This window comes from Taeniopygia guttata, chromosome 4A, assembly GCF_048771995.1.
Source record: "Taeniopygia guttata chromosome 4A, bTaeGut7.mat, whole genome shotgun sequence".
NCBI classification, from domain to species: domain Eukaryota; kingdom Metazoa; phylum Chordata; class Aves; order Passeriformes; family Estrildidae; genus Taeniopygia; species Taeniopygia guttata.
In genome coordinates this window covers 6,503,680-6,527,843 of record NC_133029.1, presented here as the reverse complement: position 1 = coordinate 6,527,843, position 24,164 = coordinate 6,503,680, and the positions used below count along the sequence as shown (strand labels likewise).

Here is a 24,164-nt window from a genome sequence, read left to right as displayed (position 1 = left end):
CCCTTCCAGCCGAAATCAGAGTGTAGGGCCAGTGGTGCCCGAGTTAATTCCCACTTTCCATGTGTTTAACCTCAAAGCTTGAGAAACCGGTGCAAGAAAAAACGGGGCAAAGGCACGCACACAACACGTGCAGGAGGGACGCCCCTGGCCGAGCCGGGCTTGGGGCAGGGCAAGGAAACACCACACAGACAAGCATCCTGGGTCTTCCGTGCCCCCAAGGCACAAAGGCAATTCTTTGAGGATGTTTCCTACAAGTCACCTTTAAGTTGATCATTAGCATTTATTGCAACCCTTTACCCACCGGCACCACGCATCCCCCCTCTATTTCTTGGTAAAAAAGGTGGGAAGGTTACCCCGATCCCACCTGGGGGCTGACGGCGGCTCTTGGCACCAAGCACATGCCTTGGCACGGTGTGACGGCACGACCAGGATCCTCCTGGACCCCGTGTCCCCATGAGCCGGGGAGTGTCCTGCAGGACACCCCTCCGAAGCACGCTGCGCACAAACAACACCCGCTGCTGTGCGTGGCCACGCTGAAGTACCCCGCACCAAGTCTGCCTGGGGATTTCCCTTCCCTCTTGCAACCCCCTGTGAGCTCTGACCCCCTTCTCCGCCCCTCGCATCCCGTTCCCTGGACTCATCCCGGCCTCCGCAGGGTTCAGGGCAGCCCCGGCCCCCTTTCCCTCCGAGCCCGGCCGTGCCTGCCCCGCTCCCGCGGCCCCTCTCCCGCTCCGTCCCTATCCGGGCTCCCGGCGCTGTTCCCGCCCCCGGCGCCTGCGCCCAGAGCCGCTTCCTGGTGGCGGCGGGGCCGGGCCGGTGCCGGGGCGATGGCGGGGCCGGGGCCGGTGCTGGCGGCGGCCGCGGGGCTGTGGGCGCGGGGCGCGGCGGCCGCCGAGGTGGCGGCGGCGCGTCCCGGGGCGCTGGAGGAGGAGATCGTGTCCGAGAAGGCGGCGGAGGAGAGTCACCGTCAGGACAGCGCCAACCTGCTCGTCTTCATCCTGCTGCTCACCCTCACCATCCTCACCATCTGGCTCTTCAAGCACCGCCGCGCTCGCTTCCTCCACGAGACCGGGCTGGCCATGATCTACGGTGAGCGGTGCCTTCCCCGGGAGAGCCCCGAGCCCGTCCCCGCCAGCCCCGGCTCTGCCCCACCGCCCACTCCCACGGCAGCACGAGTGGGCACCGGCAGCGCAGCGTTCTCCCGGTCGCTGCCCGGCCGAGGGGTGCGGGGGGACACGACACATCCTCTCGTGGCTGCTGTGTCACCGGGACAGCCCCGTGCTGCTGTGCTGAGCCTTATCTGCGTGTTGCTGAAGGGAGGGTTGGTTGTTTTCCAAAGCCTAGATATGGAGAGCTCTCCAAGGCAGAGTTACTCACAAATCTCTGGCAGTGAGGAACTGGTTGGGTTTTTCCAGGCGGCCTCACGGGGTGAAGCTGGCAGGGTCATGGGCTACCACGTCACCAAGCACTGGCAGGTCCCACTTACCTGCTCCAGGTTGAGAGTGGGGACTTGGGGCGGCACAGACCGGTTGTTGCACTGGTCAGGAGCCTCGCAGCCCGGGTTGGATGGGGTTCTGAGCAACCTGGTCTAGTGGAAGGTGTCCCTGCCCATGGCAGGGGGCTTGGAGCTGGGTGATCATCACAATCCCCTTCTGACCCAAATAATTCAGTGATTCTATGATCCCACATCCTGGGGCCAGAGGCTGTGATTCCAAGATGTGTTTAGAGCAGCCATTTAGGGGATTCTCCCAAGCTTTGCCATGCTCAGGGGCCTGCAGAGCCAGCAGCCTTCTATCCTGCTGCCTGGGGACCTGAGTGCACAACCCTCTACCTTTTCCTCCCACTGTGACAGGACCTCTTGGAGAGGAGCCCCTTGTGTTTTCCCACAGGGAGTGAAGCAAGGCTGGGGGTCAGTGCAGTGGGGCTGTAGACATTTGGGTTTAATGGTGGCCTGTGATTTACTGAGGTGACATGGCCTCGTGAAGTGGCCTGAACCCCAGGGTATGACGGGGCCATGTATGGCTCTCCCTGGGTTATCTGGCATGACTTTGAGTTCAGCCAAAGTAGGACTGGGAGGTGTGCTGGGGAATGATTAACATGGCCGTAGATCTATATCTAGGGATGATTTTAGGAATTTAGGATTGAGAAGGCATCTCCTGTTGCGTGCTGTAGTTAGTGTGTGTCCTCTGTGTGGCCCTTGCTGGCTGGGGGTGAAGTGTGGCCTGAATCTCCCACCCAGCAGAAAGCTTTGATCTGAGGGCTGTGACTTGACCTGTTTGGGCCACTGGCTTTTGTGATCCCAAGTTTCAGTTTATTGGAAGTGTCCTTCCAAATGAAGGGGTGGATGCACTTGCATCAGTGCACAGGCACGAAATACTGCTCTGCTTGTTCAGGGGCACAAAATAATGCTCTGCATTTTCACATTCCATCCAGCCACTGCTCAGGGGGGGTCAGATGTTTCTGGCCTCCTGCCCAGGGTGGGGATGGTTACCTCCTGGGACAGGAGCTGTGCTGTGGGAGGACATGCTTCCAGCATGGAATGTCTTCTCTCTCCTGCTGCCCCAGAACTCCTGACATGCAACTTTCTATTCCTTTCATGCTCTCACACCTTGTTCTTCTTCTCCTGGACATTTCTTCCTCTTGATTGTCCTCTCTCCCTGACGTATCTAAGTGCTCACTTTATTCTCAGAGCACAGCCTGGGTTGTTTCAGTCTCCTGCTGATCCATAAAATGCACCTTTTCTGTCTGTTCTTCTGCAGACTGTGCTTAGGGAATTGCTGAAATCAGTAATGTCACCTGTCTGATCATGCAGAAAATCCCAAGTTTTCCTCAGTGTCAAAGCTTTTGGCATTTACTTCTCAGGCAGTGGCAGGTGCCATAGGAAAAGGGATGTGTAATTGCCAAGGAATTCATTCCAAGGTGAGATGCTGTTGTTTTACTGTGACAACTTGAAATCTGCAGGGAAGAGAGGAGGTGTCCCTGTCCCTATCTCCCTGCGATGGTTTTAGCCCTAGGGAAGTTCACTGAAAATGTGGAAGGGGCTGCAAAACAGACCCTGAAATCTGAACAAGAGAAGCAATTTGCAAAAGCTTGTCTTTTTCTGTTTGTAAAAACCCAACAACAACTAAGTTAAAACTTTCGCTTATATCTCTTTTGGCAAAGCACATCAGTTTCATTTTTGTCTTTATTTTTACTGGAAGTAATAAGCTCTTGCTCCAGGTGGATTTCTGTCGTGCACATCACACTGTCAGCTCAGAGCTGATGTTCAAGAGCTGGAAACTGGCTGGAGTAATTTCAGTGATAGACAATAGGTGCTTAGTAGCTCTTAAAATTCATTTCAGTGTTTAAAATGAAGTTCCCACATTTGAGGTGCTCAGCATTTAGGGTGATTAATTGAACAATTTTGTTTCAGTTCTTCTCAGAGTCTGATGGTGGATGTGCAGGAGCTTCTCTAGAAGTTTAGTTTCCTTCTACTTGTTCCCACTTGACCTGTGGATTGTGTGTGTCTAAACTGCTTGTTGTCAGGATGTCTTCAGTTGTTACATTTTTCTTTCCTTTTGGTGTCCAGATTAATGCTTGCCTGGGGATCCTGTCTGCTTCCATTGTTGTTAAGTGCTGGGTTTGGTAATATATTAGTTTGCATTTTAAACATTACCTCGGAAATGTTCAACAGCACCTTAAAAAAAAAAAAAAAAGCCCATGGGCTTTTGTTGTTTTTAATGAAGTCAGGAGAAATGGCAATAAAAATAATCTCTTGCACTTTGCATAAAAGAACTCAATTAATTTGCTGGCTTTGCCTTCAGCTTCTCAACTCCTTGCAGCTTTCAGCTGGCAGCTTCCTCAGCGCTGGGTTCCCTCTGCTCAGCTCCCTCCCAGGGCTCTGTTCTGTAAAACTCCTGGCAGCAAAATCGTGTCGCTACTGGCTCACAGGTGGCTGCTGGGGCAGCCCTGTGAGTGCCAGGAGAGTCTGAACCATTTCCTAGAGGAGGCTGTCGGAACCAGGAGCACCTGCAGGGTCCCCAGGGCTTGGCCAGGTAGCCTGAGCTCAGGACTGGGTTGAAGCCTGGAAAACCATGTCAGGCTTGTCCCACGTGCCTCCCATGAGGGAGGGTTGATCAGACCCACTGTGGGGCAGGAGGAGCTGCTGGTGGGGCCATTTAGTGTTGGTGGAATAATTGGTGTCCAGTTCCCTGCAGGTAACTCTGACGCTGTCTCGGTGTCAGGGCCGCTGCAGGGTCACACTCAGTGCCCAGGAGCAATTTCTGCATTTGTGTATTTGCACATGGGTGTCTTTCCCCACCTGGCAGCCTCCCAGGCAGCCTATTACTGAGCAAAACAAAAAGTATGATCTGGGGGCTCCCAAACAGGGGTCTTTGGCAAATGTAGGTTTATCTGTCCCTTTTCCCTTACCCCATTCTTGGCCAGAGTGGGAATTTGGCCCTGTCTGGAGCTTGGCTGGCACACGGGGCCAGGAACAGCTGCCTGGATAAGGAGGTGGCAGAGGAGCAGGGTGCTATCAGATGTAGCACTGCTTTGGGACAGGAATTAAGGGTGGAGAGGTGATCCTGACTCAGGATCCCTTCTGAATTCACAGCAGTGACTCCTTCTGTCTGTCCTTCCTTCCTCCTGTGGGGTCTCATCTCACAGTGCTTAGCCTGGGTATTAAAGGGGTTGCTGGGTGGGTTTCCTTCCATCTGAGCAAGGGCAGGCAGCTGCATGAACCTCTGAAATAATTTTTTTTTCTTTAAGAAGAAGCTTTTTAACAATCACCCCAGGTAGTTCTTGAGGGCTGCAAAGCATGGTGTACCTTAACAGCCATAAACAGATGTAAATAACCCTTTGAAACTCCTTTTGTCCCCGTGAAGGGTTTTGGTTGTTTCCCCTGGTACCTGTAGGATTGTCATCCTCTGGGTGAAAGGAAAATGGGGTGTTTTGTCCCACTGCTGTGATGCCTTGCAGCCACTGCCACATGCTCCTGTAAACACACGTTGTGGCATCATGATGTGCTTGACATAATTGTTTTCATTCTATACTTTTATTTCTGGAGCACTGGAAGATCGCGGGAGCAGAGGCTGGCAGAAAAAAAAGCTAAAGAATTACTTATGGTGTCCCCTGTAAATGATGGTGGTGCAAAAGCAGCCCTCAGCTGCTGTGCACGGTGTGATGTGCCCTGAGCTCTCCTTGCTGGAGCTGGTGGTGCCTGGCTGTGCCTGGAGGGAGCTGTTCTGTGACTCTTGGGGTGATTCAGGGCAGGATAAGCCCAGAGTGGTGAGCAGCTGGTTGATGGTGCATGGCTTCAAAGCATCTGTAGCCTTTTAGCTCACCTGTGCTGCAAAGTGCTGTACTGGACCAGGGTTTTGGGTCTGTCCAGTCCCTGAGCTGGGCTGTCCTAGGTCAGCAGTGGTGACTTTGTGTGCAGCCAGCTCCTCTGTCTGTGCTCGTGGCCTGGGTGTGAGCTCTGGTGGCCCTGCTGCGTGTGGCACGCCCTGAGACAGGAGGTGGGGGCTTTTATTTTCACCGTCAGGAAAAATGGCAAATCTTATCCTGGAAAAACTATGGCCAAGGGAGGAGAAGTCAAAAAGGGGGTGGATGATCAGGAACTGGCTGCAGGAGATGCTGAATGAGTGTGGCCCCGCAGTGTCCTGCCCAGGCTCTGCTCTGAGAGGTGGGGACACGGGAAGAGTTGGGTGTTCCCAGTCGGAGAACACAACCCAGGGGTTGTGCCCTGCTTGTAGGAAAGCACAGAGCAAGGCTTTAATTAAGGCAGCAGTCAGGAGCAGGAGTGTCCTGGGAGGCAAATGGAGAAGCCTTCAGAGCATTGCGGTCTGTGTTTAGTTCCCACGTGTCTGCAAGCTTTTCATAAATGTGTGGTTCAGAAATGGGGTTAAGATCCAGGATTTCTGTGGCAGCTCGGGGCCGCCTTAATCAAGGAGTTTCCAAACCCTTTTGTGCTGAAGGCTACGTGGGAAGGTGTCTTGTGGGACACCCCTCTTCCCCAGCCTGCAGACGTCAAAACACTCTGCCAGGAGAGCACTCAACAACTTGAATCTGGATTTGAGACCTCAGACAACAAAAGAAAAATGCCTTATAAATTGCTGACTTGCAAATTAACTCCAAAATACCCCTACTTAGCAGCTGAGCTGGAGGCAGAGCTGCCTCACGGGACTGCCCAGGGGCTGCTGTTTGTGGTACAGAGCTGAATTTAGCAGGGGTGAGGAGTAGACCTGGGTGGTCGGCCTGGATTGGGAAACAGTTTTATATGTTTATATATTTCAAAATGTGGTTTTATAAAAACAGGGAGGGCTGGGAGGAGGCTGTATGGTGCTTCAGCACTTTAGGAAAGATGCTTGCCAGCCTCGGAGTGATCAGGGTGGTTGCTGGGTATCATCTTTAACCCCTGCCAGGGTTTAATGTATCAGTGTCAGGTTTCAAGGGGCAAGGGGCACATTTTGGGCACTTGTGAGCAGGACCTGGCCCAGCAGTGCGAGCTGCTCACCTTAAAAAATCCAGCATGCCCTCAATGTTGGCTGCCCTGGAGTGAGGGTCTGACTGATTGCTGGGTGGTTCAATTGCTGGGTGGTTCAAATCCTTCAGGACTTGTCCATGGCTGTGTTAGAAACTCCCCATGAGCACGGAGCACAGGGACGAGGATGGTTCAATTCACACGGGCATTTATCGGGTTGTGGTTGTGCTCAGCAGCTGAGCAGGGGGTCAGGATCCTGATGCTGTATCCGTGCTCAGAGGGATCATTCTGGGTTTGCTGTGGTTTGTCTCACACAGCTGTGTCCCTCCCCAGGTGTCCTGGTTGGCGTGGTCCTGCGCTACGGCATCCACGTCCCCAGCGATGTGAACAACGTCACCCTGAGCTGCCAAGTGCAGAGCAGCCCGGCCACGCTGCTGGTGAACGTCAGTGGAAAGTTCTATGAGTACACCCTGAAGGGGGAAATCAGTGCCCAGGAGCTCAACAACGTCCAGGATAATGAGATGCTGAGGAAGGTAAGGGAGGCAGTGGCTGGAGAGGTGAGCGGTGCTTCCCACGCCCTCCATGGGGACGGGTCCTGGATCTGCTAGATTAAGTGTTTTTATTTCAGTTTTTTAACTTCTGATTGTGACCAGCAATAATTTACATGTTGAACACAATGTAATGAAACTCTACTTTTAACTCATCTTAATTTGAGCTGTTTAGACTCTGGGATTTGTTTCCAGAAGATCCCAGACACATCCTCAGCATTGACCCAACAGGATTCCCATGGTGGGGGTACAGGGCAGTCTCCATATATTACTTTATTACTTTTGTTTTGTCTTACAAAATTTCAACAAATCATTTTACTGTTGGTTTTTTTTTTTTCCTTTCTTAACAGGTGACTTTTGATCCTGAAGTATTCTTCAACATTTTGCTTCCCCCCATTATATTTTATGCAGGCTACAGCTTGAAAAGGGTACGTGCCTTTACAGTGCTGATGTTTTTAGTTCCTCTGCCTCCAGAGAATTTTTAATACTTGTGAATGCTTTAATGCTTGCTCAGCAGGCCGAGGCTGTGGGGGTGGCTGTGCTTTTACCCAGCAGATGTGGGATTGTGGGAGGCAGAGCTGAGAGTGCCCCCGTCATTCTTGTCTGCCCCTCTGCCCCGGGAAGGGTCAGTGACTTCAGCTGTCTCCAGCAGGGGTTTTTGGGGTCAGCCAGGCCATTTCAGCCACCCCAGCTTTCCAGGCACATGGGAGTGTGGGAAGGTTTTAGAAAGCAGCAGCTCTCTGAAATGCTGACTTGGAATGAGAGGAGAATGATGCAGTTTAGCTTGCGGGAGAAGGAAGGAGAAATGCTACTGGGTTAGGAAATCAGTTCCCAGGACTTGGAATAGCACCTTATTAAACACCCAGGTATGAGAACATGGTACATTCATGTTTATTAATGCTGAATGAACTCCTGGTCTGGCATTGGGCTGTGCTGGGCACCCTGTGCCTGTCCAGCTCATGGTGTGTGAGCTGGGTCCAAGTTGCTGGGGACGCTGTGGGTGCCTGTGCAGGCTTGAAATAAATTGTTAGCAAAATCTAATTCAGTTTTTGTTTTTTTTTTCTCCTGCTAGAGGCACTTCTTCAGAAACTTGGGATCCATCCTGGCATATGCTTTCCTCGGCACTGCCATTTCCTGCCTGGTGATTGGGTGAGTAGATGGAGCTGGTCTGGTTCTTCCACAGGGATTTGAGCTGTGCTTGGGAGAAGTGTTCTAAGCCTGGAGCTGAAGCTGCTAATCCCAGCCCTGAAAGGTCACACATGCTCTCCTACTGCTGCTCAGCAGTAGCAAATAATAATATTAACTGTGCAAACTTCTGCTGCATGGGCAGGGTGGTTGCTAACTGTGAAGTGCTCTCTCAGCATCTGAGCATCCCATAAGAATAGTTATTCATGGCAAGGAAAGTTTCACACTTCAGAGAAAATTGTCTTGAAAAATCAGCAACTTCAACTTCTTGGAAGCATAAGCCCTCCTAAACTTGAGGCACAAGAGTAGAGGGCAGGATCATAAAGGTGGGTGTCTAGTGAGCACAGATGTGTTTCAAATTGTTTATCCCTCAGTGCAGAGGCTGCTGGATGGTTCCCACTCTGGATAGTAGCACACAGGCTGACACAGAGTGTTCTCCACTGGAGTCCAGTGGATTCAAGCGTCTTGGGACCATGTTTGTGCTCCAGTTCAGAGGGTGCTTTGGTGTGTGTGGTCCAGCATTCACCTCCAAGATCATGGCCCTGGGGTTTCACCAGGCTCAGTGCATCCCATGCAGTTCTTTGGTGTTCTGGCATTTGCATCGCTTTAATCTGGTAAATGCAGGGAAACCAGGCCCTGTGAATGTTGTTTTAAGGCATTGCAGAGATGTGTAACTGCCTCTTCTGATCCCCAGCTCTGTGGTGTACGGCTGCGTGGCGCTGATGAAAGTCACTGGGCAGCTCGGGGGAGATTTCTACTTCACTGACTGCCTCCTGTTTGGGGCCATCGTGTCAGCCACTGACCCAGGTGTGTTGCATGTTTTCCCTACATTTTAGCCTGGTTTGAGTTGTGGGGCAGCGGGAAAGAAAGTCTGAAACCCCTGTGAGTTCCCTCCTGAATTTTGGAGCTTAATTTATTTGTGATGTTCTTAGAGGTCAGATTTGTCCCTGTGCCTTTTAATTTTCTTCAGTTATGTGCCTTACAGTTTCCAATCCTCTGCTTTCCTGAATCCTTGTTTGAAGTCCTAGCAATCTCTCTCTTGACTGTGCTGGGGTTTGGCATTGTGTCTCTGCCACCCTGTGCCAGCAGCTGTTGCAGAACAAGATGTGTAATGTGGGAAGGTTCAGTTGATAGTTTTAGTTTAGCTATTTTCTCCTGCTTCCAGTTTGGTTGGATTTTGACAGGGGCTAATCTAATTGAAATTAGACTAAGGAGATGCCTTAATGGGCAGTACTGAGGAGTAGTGACACCTTGGTTTACTGATGCACTTTATAAAATAAAACTATGAAAAACATGCCTTGTCCACATAATTGAAATTAGTTCATGATAGCTTGTATGTGGTAGCTATTCACTTGCATGCTCTCATTTCATGTAACAACACAGGGCCACAAAAAGGCCTCTGTTTGCTCCTGCCCTTTGCTGAGCAGGGCTGCAAATCTTCTAATGCTTAGAAATGCTGCAGATGAGCTGTTGGTGTTGTGTCCCTTCTTTGGGCTTGAAATAGGAACAAGAAGATTTCACAGGTGGAAATGGAGAATTTCCCTGTGCATAAATGGGTTTAACCCCCCTCAGTGTGTCCTGAGTTCCTGTTCCTGTTTGAAAAGACTCACAGAAGTTGTTTGGAGTTGGCTCAGCCCTCAGCCTGAACCATGTGTTACATCCTGCTTGCTTTGGGTGTTGTGATGTCTCTGCAAGGCTGATATGCAAAACCTGCTGCTTTCCATTATTTTCTTGGAGCTGTTGGATCACAGAAGAGCTTGAGGGACCTCTGATCTCTGCCATGTGGTCCTAAATCACAGAAACCCCCACATGGGGTTTGAGCTGATGCCTGGCTATTTCCAGTCAGATCTGAAATGTTGTGTGTCTGTGCTGGCACTTAGAATGTGTTGAATCCAAGGATTTCTCTTGGAGTATCAGGAATGGAAAGAAAAAGCAGTCATCATCCTGGACAAGCCTGATCCTTCTGGCCTTCTGCAGGTGCAGGAAGGGTCTCCCTGATGCTCTGAGCTAACAGCATCCCTACAGCTGGGTGCTCATGCCAGCCTGGTACTGTGGCCCACCCGTGAGCTCAGACCCTGGGAAGCTCAGAGCAGAGTTTGTTTTTGTCTGCCTGCAAAAGCTTCAATAGGCCAAGATGTGTTTTAGTAAAAGGAGGAGGGAAATGATGCATCAAATCCAAATCTGAAAGAGCAGAAGGAAGACTATCAAAGAGAGCATGTGAGGCCACTGGCACCATCACAGCAGTGGCACAGATGTGCAGGAAGGCTGCTTTCTAAAAAGGACATTTAGTCTTTGATTACATCGAAATAACAGCACCTTTTTGAATGTCTCTTTATTTTTCTATTTGTCAGTGACTGTCCTTGCCATATTCCATGAGCTCCAGGTCGATGTTGAGCTGTATGCCCTTCTCTTTGGCGAAAGCGTCCTCAATGATGCCGTTGCCATAGTGCTGTCTTCGTAAGTGTCTCCTGTTTTTATTTAGAATTGTTACGTGTCTTACGTGTCAGGAGTTGGGGGGAGCCTCTCGGCCTTGCCCCTGTAAAATAGGAACATGGGTGTTTGCAAGAGCATCTTAAGCGTCCCAAAAAGCTGTAGTGACATTCTGCTGCATGTCCTCATTGCTCACCACTGCTTGGGATTACAGATTGCCCTTAAAACTTCCTCCTGCATGATGGATGGTTTTGTTTTGCTTGTGTGGTCAGTTGACCCATCCACAGGGAAGTTTTTATATCCCTCTGAAACAGGAAAAGCACCAAGTCTCCTTTTCAGCCACAAGATCCCACTGCAGCCCCTTGCTGATGGCTTTGCTCCTACCTGCATTGCTTCCCACCCTCAAACCCCTCTTTTGTTTAGGTGGAAATAGCTGGTGAAGCAGCTGTTTCCTTTCTCTCCCCACTTTGAGGAGTTAATGTTCTTACAGCTGGAGTTAATGCCCTTGACTGAACACATGGGAAACTTGCTGCCTTTCTAAAGAATGTTTTATATTCTTTAATATTTTATGTCCTTTGCATGCAGGACATATATTATCTGCGTTTTCACTGTGTTGTCATAATGGGAATTTGTTCAGTAATATGTAATACCTGCAATGGTGACAGCTTAACATATAGCTAAGACTAATGGAGAAAATATTTCTAGAATACTTGTCACTCCAGCGTGCTGGTTGTGTGGGTTTCACTGGAGGCAGCAAGTAACACACTGTGAGCTGTGTGTTGTATTTACTGAATTGAGTGCTTCTGTTGAGGTTTCTGGAACTCTTTGTATTGCTCACTCTGGCTTTTTTGCTGGATGTGTCACTGCTGGTGCGAGAGGAAATGCTGCACAGCCAGATTGTGTTTCATGAGTGAGGAGGGGATGGGGTCTTCCAGCCTGTGCTGGCAGGTTCTGGGTGGGAGTGGGTGGATTCAGCTTCAGAGTAATGGAATTTATGGTGGATCTCGGCACGTGTGGGGGACGGCACTGCCCGCAGTGATTTGCCTCTTGCTCTGCTTCGGTGCCAGCTCTGGAGCTGTTGCTCTGATTTCTTGCTTTCCTCTCCTTTCCTGAGCTCAGGCCACCCCTTCCCCAAAACAGGATAATTTGCAACAAGGCAGCAGCTCTGAGTTCACTCAGCAGTTATTTTATTTTGCCCCAGCGCTGCAGGCAGGGGAGGATGCAGAGCTGGGCTCTTCAGTGGCTTTTGCCCGGTGTGGGTGCCCCAGGGCTCCTCTCCTGCCTGCTTTCAGCCCTGGGCAAATGTCTATTCCGTGCTTAAGGAGCAGGATCTGTGCCTTTCTCTTCCTGTCTTGGCCTGGTGTGGCTTGGCAGCAGAAGCCTGTTGCAGGATGAAGAGGAATTGAACCCAGAACTGAAAGCTGGTGGGCAGTGAGGTGCCAGAGCTGCAGTTTGGGAGCAGAGGGGTAAATGCATCTGCAGGATCCCAGCCTGCTTCTTCCAAAGAGAGGATTCACAGAGATTAAACACCACAGGAAGCCCCATGGGCAGCAAAAGGGGAAATAAAGGGCAGCTGGCAATAGTGTCTTATTGGCAATGCAAAAAACAAAACCAGAAGGAGAACTGTAAGAGGTTAAAATGCAAAACCAACATTCAAAGAGTTGGTTATGGAAGGGAAGTGAAATCAGTCTGGATTAAAAAAAAAAAAAAGAAACTGGAAACCCAGAATAAAAGCATGTTTGTGAATGAGAAGTATGAGATGGAGTATGATGAAAGGAATTAAAGTGTGGAGAAATCTACAGCTTGCAGTGTAAAAGGCAATGCAGAAAAATGAGCTGTATTAAAAGGAGGGAAGTTTAGCAAGGGAAATTACCCGTGTTGGAAAGGGGAGGTGTGTAATTTCTGTTGCAGAAAAATGTTGGTGTATAGTTAGGGGAGAAAGCTTCAAGATGTGTGTTCAAGGCAGTAAGTGTCTGTTCTCAGCAATTTAAACAGCAAATGTTTAAAGTTCACATCCAGGAGTTTTAACAGAGTGAGCCAAGGGATTGCTAACTAGGAAGTTAATGTTTCCAAGAAGTTTACATCAAGGAAAGTGATGTAAGGAGTTGATGAATGGGATTAAGGAGCTGGATAAGGGCCCCTCTATATCTCAGCCTTTCCAGGTAGAGCAATGACTAACGCAAGGCTCAGCTCATCAGGAGTTAGGAGGGAGCAGACTGGGAGATGGGATCAGCACTGCAGACCTGTTTGCCATCTCACCACAAAGGTCTGTTGAGGTCTGGTGGATGCAGAGAATGGTGTTGCTGCTGTGCATGGCACTGTCTGCCTTGGCTACCCTGTGGTATTGCACTTTGGAGCTCAGAGCAGTGCAGACTAAATGTGGTGCATGTTAAATGTGGCAGAACGGGAGCAGTTACAGCTCTCCAGGGGATGCTCACATCAGCCGCCTCGCTGGAGAAATGGAGATTTCCTGCCTGAATGCTTCGTGGTCCCACAGCACCTGGCATTACAGAGAGCTGGTGCCAAAACCCCCAAATACCACCATAAATACCACATATCACACGAGGCACAGGCTTTGGTCCCCTGCTCTCTAATGTCCAGGAGTAACAGCAGATCCAGGCCTAGGGGGGCTGATCCCAAACTCCCCAGGACAGGGAGGATTGCACGCTGTGATCCCAGGGGATTGCAGTGTGTTGTGTCTCCCTGTTCCTCAGGCTCGGTGCTTGCAGCAGTTGTAGCACTTTGCAAGGCTTGTGTAGCACCGTGAGGTGTCTCTCCCTCCAGACTGAGCAGTTTTGTTCTTGTGTTTTCCTTCCTCTTCCAGCTCAATAGTTGCGTATCAGCCAGCGGGTGACAACAGCCACACGTTTGATGTCACAGCGATGTTCAAGTCCATCGGGATCTTCCTGGGGATATTCAGTGGATCTTTTGCAATGGGAGCAGCTACTGGAGTTGTGACAGCTTTAATATCCTTTTCACTGTTTGGTTTTTTTTCCAAATGTTTCCATAACAGCTTATTTATTTTTTGCTGCACTGCATTTCACCCAAATGTTTAATTTTTTTCCCCTAAATGAATGAAGGACGGTGCCATAGCCTTTTTAGGGGCAGACTGTGTAGCTGTGATACACAATTGGATTTGATATGCTGTTAGCCTGCAGTGTCTCTCCAAATTGTCCTTAACCATCTGCAACGTCACCAAGTTCACCAAACTTCGGGAGTTCCCCTTGCTGGAGACTGGCTTGTTCTTCTTGATGTCCTGGAGCACGTTCCTGCTGGCTGAAGCGTGTGGCTTTACAGGCAAGCTCCAGCACAGCCCTGCCTCTGCATGGGGATCTGAGTTTTGCTTCTCTCAGTATCGACTGTAGCCAGGGCTCTCCCTCTGCTTGCAGAAGTTTAATGATTCTGGGTTCTGGGGTTACTGCATTAAGTTCTCTGCAGGCCTGGGGTGCAGCTCAGCTCCCTTTTCCTCACCAGGAATCTAATGTGATGCTCTGCTCCTCAGGTGTGGTGGCTGTGCTCTTCTGTGGGATCACACAGGCCCATTATACCTATAACAACTTATCTACAGAGTCTCAACACAGAACTAAGCAGGTGAGAACTCCTCAGACCCCTTCAGCCTCTCTGAATTTCAAATTCAATGTTTTTTCCCCTTCCCTCTAGCCAGAATTAGGTGCATCTGTCTTCTTACAGCTGCATTTCACTAGGGTTGCTTCTGCAGAAGTATTTATGGCATGACAGATGGTCTAACATGCTTTTCTTGTTAAGTCTATATTATGTCTAACTCACTTTTAATTTGTTTTTCTCTTTCAGTTGTTTGAGCTTCTGAATTTCTTGGCAGAAAATTTCATCTTCTCCTACATGGGACTTGCACTGTTCACCTTCCAGAACCATGTCTTCAACCCTACTTTTGTGGTGGGGGCCTTCGTATCCTTTGGAGCCCAGTTTATAGGACAGAAAGAAAGGGAGAGGTGCCTCATTCCCAATTTGTGTTTTTCATTCAAATGAGTGGGTTTGCTTTTTTTTCAGTCAGTCTAGCTTTATTTTTAAATGGGGATTTCTCCCATGTAGTGGTGCCTTTGCTGGTTATTTTAAGAAGATGGAGATTCTTTTTTCAGCTTTTCTTTTTTTTTTTTTTTTCCTCCCTGTGTTCTTTGCTCTTGTGGCATCTGAATCAGCTGCTGCAGGGACTCATCATTCAGTGTGACCGTGATGCCAATGCCAGGCTTTGTCATGTGGCACCAGGAGGGGCTTTGCAAAGGGGGGCTGCCTGGTTTAGCCATTTATTTCCTCTTTTCTCTGCTAGTGCACTTGGTTTATCCTGAAAAAAAAGCCTTTTTTTGGTCAAACAGCACAGTAACAGCTACAGTAGATGCCTTTGAATGATGTAATGAGAAAGGATTTCCTGTTCTGCAGGCTGATGCTAATGGGAACAAGGGCCCTGGTATGTCTCAGAAAAACAAGAATTTTTAAGGAATTTTTTTCACATCACAGGGAAGCCAGTTTAATGTGCAGAATTATTTTCACCCTTTGTCAGTACTAATGCAAGTTTATACTGGTAAACAAAACATTTTTGCCAGGGCTGGTCCATGGTTTTGCAGCAGCCTTGGCTGAATTTTCCCGATCAGCTTTTATGGGGTTGTGTGGGGCAGAAGGGATGAAGAGCAGAGAAATACTATTTGGGCTGTTATATTGAAATTTTGTGCAGGTCCTCTTCAGTGAGAACTGGCTAACTCGCTGATGAAATAGCTCATTCATGAGAGAGATCATGAAATACGTCTCTTATGCAAATTGTGATGTTCAGGAAAGAACATAAAAGCTAGAAGCATTTTCCATATTATTCAAGGCTGTGCTGAATACTGGCTCCAAGATTATTTTTGCCATCTGGGTGCTGGTATTAAAAGATACAGCTTCAAAGATAAAAAGCAATAGGAAGGGGCTGGTGATTCTTGTATCTCGCAGGCTATGAAAACAGAAAGAGTATTAGATTTTTTTTTTTTCTTCTCAACTGCTGCTGCTTTCATTTTGATGAATAATCTTTGGGAATGAGACTTGGCTTAAAGCTTCAAACCCAGCTGTGAAGTGTGGCGTGGTGGGGAATGTCAGAGGGGTTGTCATAGCTGTGATAACTTGAGCTTCACAGAAGACAAATAATTCTTGGGGTGCAAAATGGACCTGGCAGCAGAGAGCATACTGTGGGAAATGGTGGTTTTTCTCTCCTCTCACTTGTCTAACATTTCCTTTCATCATTACCTGTGTTTATCACACAGAGACTGTGTGATATTCCTGAATTGCAGTGTGTGCTGTGTTTCAGCGAGGCAGTAGCCTGCTCTTCCCACAGTGCTGTAGCACTCAGGGCGGGACTGTTTTGTTTGCAGCCAGAGCACCAGCGTTTCTGCAGCTCCCAGTTTCCTTTGGACAATAGAAACTGGCCCTGTGTGCAGGTGGGATGTGATGGGAGACGCAGGAAGAGCAATTTCCTTAACATGTGCAAATACAGCTTGCTATCTTCCTAGGGAGAGCTGCCAATATTTACCCATTGTCATTTTTACTGAATCTGGGGAGAAGAAATAAGATTGGCACGAATTTGCAGCACATGATGATGTTTGCTGGTAGGTTGCTGCATCCTTCTTCTGTCTATGTGGCCCGTTGGCACTTCCTTGCCTCTGAGAACCTGGAAATATTCCTTATTCAACTCTAAATCTCTTCTGGGCAATGTCTGGAGGGGAGGGTGGACAGGAAGGGACTCAGTGGTTTGAGATGTAGGAATGAGCTCCTCCTGTCCTGCTTCAAGTACGTGGCATGGGGCAGGAGGAGGGTTTGCCTTTCTGGGCTCAGAAAGAGGGGTGACAAAACCATCACCGTTCTCCCCTGGGGGTGGATGGATGTCCCAGCAGAGGGGCAGCAGGATGAAAACCCCAGGTGGGGAGATGTCCTGTGCTGGGGCTGCCACAGCTGCCGCGCTCTCCCTCCCTGCAGGGCTGCGTGGAGCCATGGCCTTCGCGCTGGCCATCCGGGACACGGCCACCTACGCCCGGCAGATGATGTTCAGCACCACCCTGCTGATCGTCTTCTTCACCGTCTGGGTGTTCGGCGGGGGCACCACGGCCATGCTGTCCTGCCTCAACATCCGGTCAGTAAATCGGGGCTCCCCCGGCTCAGCCCGGCCTGCTCCCAGCTCAGGCTGCTCGGCTTCCAGAGAGCAGGGGGGATCCCGGCATTGTCCTTCCCCTGATCCCAGCCCTGGCACGGTGTGTGACACTGCCTGTTCTGGTGTGTGACACTGCCTGTTCTCAGTGTGTGACACTGCCTGTTCTCATTGTGTGACACTGCCTGTTCTGGGTGTGTGACACTGCCTGTTCTGGGTGTGTGACACTGCCTGTTCTCACTGTGTGACACTGCCTGTTCTCAGTGTGTGACACTGCCTGTTCTCATTGTGTGACACTGCCTGTTCTGGGTGTGTGACACTGCCTGTTCTCACTGTGTGACACTGCCTGTTCTCAGTGTGTGACACTGCCTGTTCTCAGTGTGTGACACTGCCTGTTCTTGTTGTGTGACACTGCCTGTTCTGGGTGTGTGACACTGCCCGTTCTCGGTGTGTGACACTGCCTGTTCTCAATGTGTGACACTGCCTGTTCTGGGTGTGTGACACTGCCTGTTCTCGTTGTGTGACACTGCCTGTTCTGGGTGTGTGACACTGCCTGTTCTGGGTGTGTGACACTGTTCGTTCTCTCCTCACAGGGTCGGTGTGGACGCGGATCAGGAGAATGTGGTGAGTGTGCTCTGCTGGGGAATCTGCACTGCGCCCTCAGGTCACATCTTGGCCATGTGAATGCCTGCCTGTGCTCTGCTTCCTTCCAGCTGCTGGAGGTTTTAGCTCCCCCTGTGAAAGAGTTTGCAGTCAGTGGGAGTCACAGCTCTTCTGTGCTATCTGGTTTTCATGAGCCTTGTTTTGACTCAGCTGGAAAGAAGGGCACAGGAGCAATGCTGGACTGTTTAGTCAGTTCACGTTGCTGCTGCAATTTCAAACCTTGCTGGGTTTGAAATAAATCCCAAAGTGAACATGACATGGAGGCTCTGCCTCATCCCAGTGTCCAGGGCAGTACAGAAACACCATTTACTGACTCATTTTATGTAGCATGCACCCCACTTTTACCCTCAGGCCCTGCTTACCCCTTTTCCTGTGGATAGTTATGTGACAGCCTCACTGATCACACTGAGATCAATGCCGGAGCTCCACAGCCCTGGGAATTTTCCTGCCTGGTAGTTCCAGCTGTCTCATTCATGTGTCTGCAGCCTGGTTGTGCTGTGGCTGTGGCTCTCCTTGGTTTCAGTATGGATTCTGCACCCTGGAGATTTGTTTTATTCAGGGTCATTTACTGGGCTGTTCACCTCCTGAAGAGAAAGCATCAAATGTGACAGGAAGTCAAGGGCCATAAATCTGTAAGCCAAATTTCTATGAAATATGTAATTGAATTTATAGTCCCCTCCAAACAGTTTTATATTTTTTTCTCTGACTAAAAGGAAGCCTGGAGTTCCCACAACACACAATTATTTGCATGCAGCAGTGTCAGGCGAGATCTGATGGAGGTTGGATCTGTCAGTCACTATTAAATATGATGTCTGGGTGCAGCTGCTAGCTCTGAGGCACTTTAAACCTTGGGGCCAGACACTGGAGGGCTCTAGCAGCAAAATGGTCACTCTGTGCTTTGCTACCACCTCCCTGAGGCAGCTGAATGCTGCTAAATGCAGTCTGTTGTGGTGTGAAAGTCCTTACACACACAGCCAAAGGCATCCCCTGGGGATAATCCAGTGTCCCGTGGGTGTCTCCTGGCCCTGATCCAGCTCGTGGCATGTTGTCCTGGCCCTCTTTACTGTTTTGCTCTCCCACAGGGTGTCCCAGAGAGCGAGAGGAGGAGCACGAAGGCTGAGAGCGCTTGGCTTTTCCGCATGTGGTACAACTTCGACCACAAGTATCCTTGGGCAGCAGTGGGTGTGTGCTGGGTCAGACCCCACTGCCAGACAGCTCTACTGGGACCATGAGTTCCTCCCTGCTTAGCAGAGGAGCCAGTGTTTGCTTTCCCATGACATTGCTGTGTTTTTGGTCTGCATCTCCTCACGTCTGTGGCTGCAAGAAATGACAATTTCCACCCTCCATCAGTGAGAATGCAGCAGCAGTTCTGTTCAAAGCTGGGATCTCCAAGACTGGCATCCTGGGGGTGCTTAATCCCAGGGTCAGGTGGGCAGGAAGGGATGGGGATTTTCTTACTTGCAGTCCCTCTTGGTAGATCTGTGCCTCTCCTCCCTTCCAGATGCTGGGCTCTGAATCAGTGGAGGAGTGATGTGAGGCTGAGGGGCACAGGGTGGTGGGACAAGCAGTGCTGCTGAGCATCTTACCAGGACTGTGTCCTGATGTGTTTGGTTGCATTCTTGTTGCACACCATTACAACTTCTGTGCTGCCATACATTTGTGTTCCTTTTCTTTCTGTGATTTCTGACAATGCCGAGTCCTTCAGTGCTGCCCTCCCAGCCCTTGACTCACCAACACGGCCCCATTCCTCTTTTATCCTTAACCCTCTCTGTAGCTATCTAAAGCCTCTCCTGACACACAGTGGTCCCCCTCTGACCACCACACTCCCAGGGTGCTGTGGGCCTGTTGCCCGATGTCTGACGAGCCCTCAGGCGTACGAGGTGAGTCCTTTGGTGTCCTTTCTGTCACAGTGTTGTGGGTTTGATGTGTTTATGTTTCTCTTTTGGATGCTGCTCTGCAGTGTCAAGGTGGGAGCGTGAGGGAAATCAGGTATTGGGTCTGATGGATGAGCTAATTCCCATGAGCATTTTGCTTTTCCAGCCTGCTGTTAGGTGATGAAGGGGTTTGTGGTGTGTTCATGGTGGTTCCTCAGTGATTGGCTCAATGAAGTTGTCACAGCTGTCCTTCCCCAGGCTCAGCTGGGAGGACACACTGTTCCCTATCCCCTGCTTGCCTCAGCCTTACAGCTGAGCCATTCCTGCAGCCCTTTCAGCTGCTTCAGTCACAACCAGAAAGGTAGCCAGTATTGCTGTGCCCAGCGGCCCCTTGCAGTGGCAGCTGTCCCTGCCAGGAGCCTTCTTGTCCTGTCTGCACAGTATCAGCATCCTGACAAACCAGAAATGGCTGTGATGGATCAGCAGTGCAATTCCTGTGCTCATGAGTATGGCTAAAGCCACTCAATGCTGCATTCCCTGTGTACCTGGCTGTGGCACCAGAAAGAAAAGAGCTGAGAGAACCTTTTGGGCAGTCTGCAGAGAAGTTCTGTGTGCTGTGAATCACGTGGGCTCTGAGATGTGTGTGTGCCACGTCGGTTCTGGTCACGGTGCAGGAGAGCCCGTGACTCGGTGCCTGTGTCTCTGCTCAGTCACCATCACCGTGCAATGGTCTGGAAGAGCTGGACAGCATTTCCCCCCTGTTTGTTCCCCAGAATCAGGAACAGCTGAAGGACGATGACTCCGACCTCATTCTCAACGACGGGGACATCAGCCTGACGTACGGGGACTCCACGGTGAACACCGACTCGGTGGCGTCCAGCGGCGCGTCCCGGCGCTTCGTGGGGAACAGCGCGGAGGACGCCCTGGACCGGGAGCTGGCTTTTGGGGACCATGAACTCGTGATCCGGGGAACGCGCCTGGTCCTGCCCATGGACGATTCCGAGCCCCCGTCAAACGTCCTGGATAACGCCAGACACGGTCCAGCATAAGGTTGCTCGGTTTAATTGACAGTAATATTTGCATATATGATCAAGAAGTATGTACTACCTAAAGTCTAATGCATGTCTCAAAATGTCTAAGCTGTATAAATATTATTTATATGGTGTCAAAAGAATATAAATATTCTCTGCCAAGCACTTGTAAAGAACAAGCTGCAAATTTAAGTTAAAAACTGTGTTGACTGCACTATGTAGGGTGGAACTGTTTTAGCGTCAGAGTCTTTTGCACACAGTAAGCTTCGTTAATGTGTGATTTGATGAAGGGTTTAGTTCCCAGCGGGTGAGTAAAGGAGCTGTGACTCCCTGTTCATCCTTTGAACCTGGGAGAGGAGGGTAGGGAGTTGCTGGTGAGCAGTGGAAATTGCTTTCTAGTCTGATGAGGATTGTTGAGTTTCTTTTGGTCTCTGATCTTTGGATAGTCACGTTTCAAATATCAGCAAAAAATCTGCTCACAGACCCTCTCACCAGGCAGTGGATGGTGATAAACTTGTTTCACTGTGGGAAGCTGGAGACTTTCTGCTTTTAGTGACCCTCTGCCCGAGCCCTGCTTTAGTGGGCTCATGGCAGACCCCGGCCAAAGCTGACAGCAAGGGCTGCGGGTGTGCGGCTGCTCAGATGGGAGCAGGAGAGAGGGATGGTTGGTGTCTGTAGTTGTGTTCAGGAGAAGGAGGCGATCCCACAGAAACTACACCAGGCGTGCACAGATTTTAGGTCTGAGTCCATCTTTCAGCTGTGGCTCAAACAGCTTTCTAGAACCAGCCATCAAATCCTCTTTTGACAACTGAATTTCACGTTCGGGAAGCGGCCGTGTCTTTGCGCGGGCGAATCCCCGTCCTGCGGTCACAGCTGCAGCCGAGGTGAGCAGAGCTGCTGCAGCTGCACGTGGGGCTGTGGAGCCAACCTCAAACCCGAGCTTTAAGGCTGCAGATCCACACGGTACCTCCGGAGCTCTCCAGAGGCATCCAGCTGGTACTGAAGGGGAGCCGTCCGTCCGTCCGTCCGTCCGTCCTCCCGCAGAGTCAGAAACCATTGCACTTTGTTTGGTAACTCCTTAGCATGCTGTGTGTCTGCAGTCCCCACCCCACCTTTCTTGTGTCTCTTATCATTTATTGAGAAATGTTTGTGAGTTGATTTTTTGGTTTTAATTTACGTTTTTATTTTTCAAGGAAGAGCACAGAACAATTTGCGATTTCACTCTAGTGTTAAAGGATTTATTCTGTAGTTATGGGAATGGCTAAAGGTGCAGTGAAACTGCTAACCCTGACATCTTTTTTATCCTGGAAAGGGGGAATCATGGAAATTTACTGTATGTAATTTTATTGTCTATTTTATCTACAGTTTTTCTATACAAACCTTTCAGGGTTACTGGTGCACTACAGGCCCATTCTGGAGTTAACCCTCTCCAGAGGGCTTAAACAGAGGTATTGAAAATGAAAATACATGAAAGAGAGCCAGGTGAGTCTCAGCACTCACAGCTCCCATTAATTGTCTTTGGAACAAACTCTGCATCTCTCAGGATCTGACCCTGAGACCTCAGAGCAGTGTCCTCACAGCTGTTTTCTCCAGCACCACCTGAGAGTTGGAGGAGACAGAAAATCCTGAAGTTTCAATCGTATATGTATAGTTGAGAAAATAAATCTGCATGGTTTGTTTGTTGTTTTTTTTTTTTCATTTTCTCAGGTCTGAGTAACATTGCCTTAAATTTATGGATGTGAAATGATAATTATTTTGGCAGTTTATCCCCAAGAAAATGCTTTCTTTTTTCTTCTGAACAAAATGTATAAGTGTTGCCATAGGACTTCCCTAGAAGGGAGTTAATGCTCTGTTTATATTTGGATATATTTGGGGCATCTTCCTTGCACCTGTAAATGGCATCCCGCTGTTAACAAAGCTGTTGGATTAGCACTGGCCTTTGTTTCCTACTATGCAGGAATTCCATAAAGTGAGTGTGCATTTTATATGATGTCTGTAACTTAACTTCATGTGTTTAAAAAAACAAAAAAAAAAAGGAGAAAAAAAAAAGTAGGAACCTGTTGATTTTAGGTTTACTGCATCACTTCTACATCCTGTTTTTTGTTCGTTCTGCCTTTTTGAAGAGGTATGATAAATAACTACCTCTTGTTTTTTCCTGTATAGCCTGACTATGGATTCAACTTACAGAGTTGGTGCAGGACAGTTCTGCTGCCCCAGGGCTCCCTCCCAGGCATTCCAGCTGATGTTTTCTCATGGCTGTGGTAGCATTCTTCTCTTCCTCTGGCCCTTTGACTTCAGTAATTTATCCACTCACTGTAAACTTGCCAGACTCATTTCCCATAAGCCTCATCTTTTAACACCAATAACAGTTCAGTTACATGAAAGGAAAAAAAGTTAACCAATGATGATTTATGGATTACATTATGATCCATATATAATATAACCAGGACAGTTTTGAATAGCCATAGTCGATGAATGAATTTAAGCTTAAATTAATGAGTGATTGCATAAATGAATGGGATTCATCCTCCACTGATTATTTTCTGTGCTAGGCTGCAGCAGAGCACACAGGAATGCCTGCTGTGCAGAGGTAGAGCCCTGATGTTTTGTGCTGCAGATGGAGCTAAGGGTACCTTGGAAAATCAGGGCCTGAGACCTTTGCCAAATAGATAAGACAGCCCTGAGGAGGCACTTTACAGCCCCCACGAAGATTTAGAGAAGGCGCCCTTCTTCTGTAAATTGAATTTCCATGGTTTTTGCACATGAAAAAGCATTGTAGGTAAAGTTATGATTTGTACTGGTACTGTTGATTTGTGTGGTAGTGGCATTAACCCCGTAGCTATGGTGTTTGTGCAGCTGATCTGTGATAGCTGATGATCACTATTGGACCTTCTGTTTACACTGACTAAATCCTTTACTGTTGCGTTGTACTGTGAAAGAAGGATTATGGGCCTATAAAAGATGATTATTTTTTTTTTGGAATTGTGTGTACCGTTTCATTAATTCACACGGAAATAAACCTGTAGCAAAGGATGTGCCACTTGACCTTCTGAGAGCAGTTTGTTCATGGCCTTTGGCAGCAGCCACGGGACCCCAAGGACTGGAGGGCAGCTGGGTGCACACCCTGCCTTCAGCCCAGCTCCTGGGACACTCCCTCCTCGCAGGAGCAGTGCTGGGGAGCAGAGCAGAGCCCTGCTGGTTGCCAAAATCTCCTCCAGGAGCAGCAAATCCAGCTGGGATAATGCTGCTCACTCCCAGCCCTGGGGCAGGGAATGGACCTGCACAGAGGCATCACCATGGGGTGTTTGCAAAATCAAGGTCCCCGAGCTTTCTCTGGCTTTTATATCCCTGGGGCTGTTGAATTTGCACTTGGGCTCCTGGCTGGTGATTCTGCCCTCTGACTCCCACCTGCACCATTTTTTTTTTGGTGCCACGTGCTGAAAAGGCAGGTTTTTCAAATGCTTTACAATCCTTCAGAAATGTCAGGAATCTCTGAGGGCTTTGGTTTGCAAAGGACAACTTTCATCCCTTGGATGGTGTAAAACCACATTGTCACAGCTCTGCCTGGCTGCAGGAGGCAGGTATCTATACACCTATTTACCAGGCAGATACCCTGACATGTATTTACCCCACTTATCTCCCACCCACAGTAGCTGAAGGGGTGTCTGTGCTGCTTTCCAGAGGGACTGTGGCCTTTGTGTGGGGTGCTGAATGCTGAGCTGTCCCAAAGCTGAGCCTGCAGCTCAGGAAGGGCCGTGCCTGGCATCACACCGGTCATGGGTGGCCTGTGCTACTGGAAGTCACAGCGGTGGGACAGGAGACAAA

The 24,164-nt window shown here is 49.4% G+C and overlaps 1 protein-coding gene across 1 annotated transcript; it reads left to right on the top strand.

The window, feature by feature from the left end:
* The first annotated feature begins 812 nt into the window (after positions 1-812).
* SLC9A6 (solute carrier family 9 member A6) lies at positions 813-23,370 on the top strand. The gene is made up of 16 exons (XM_030272523.4): positions 813-1,089; positions 6,797-6,996; positions 7,362-7,439; positions 8,084-8,160; positions 8,891-9,003; positions 10,548-10,653; positions 13,451-13,592; positions 13,818-13,923; positions 14,129-14,217; positions 14,437-14,550; positions 16,124-16,235; positions 16,603-16,756; positions 17,365-17,395; positions 18,517-18,596; positions 19,209-19,314; positions 20,082-23,370. The coding sequence occupies exons 1-16, from the start codon at positions 828-830 to the stop codon at positions 20,355-20,357; spliced, it is 2,046 nt and encodes a 681-aa protein (XP_030128383.1). The 5' UTR covers positions 813-827; the 3' UTR covers positions 20,358-23,370.
* The last annotated feature ends 794 nt before the right edge of the window (positions 23,371-24,164 follow it).

Excerpts from the sequence above, each read along its gene's own strand:
- SLC9A6 (XM_030272523.4), top strand. The coding sequence starts at position 828 with ATGGCGGGGCCGGGGCCGGTGCTGGCGGCGGCCGCGGGGCTGTGGGCG. Across the intron at positions 9,004-10,547 it reads CGTGTCAGCCACTGACCCAG|TGACTGTCCTTGCCATATTC; the intron begins GTGTGTTGCATG and ends TCTATTTGTCAG. Across the intron at positions 16,236-16,602 it reads GCACATGATGATGTTTGCTG|GGCTGCGTGGAGCCATGGCC; the intron begins GTAGGTTGCTGC and ends CCCTCCCTGCAG.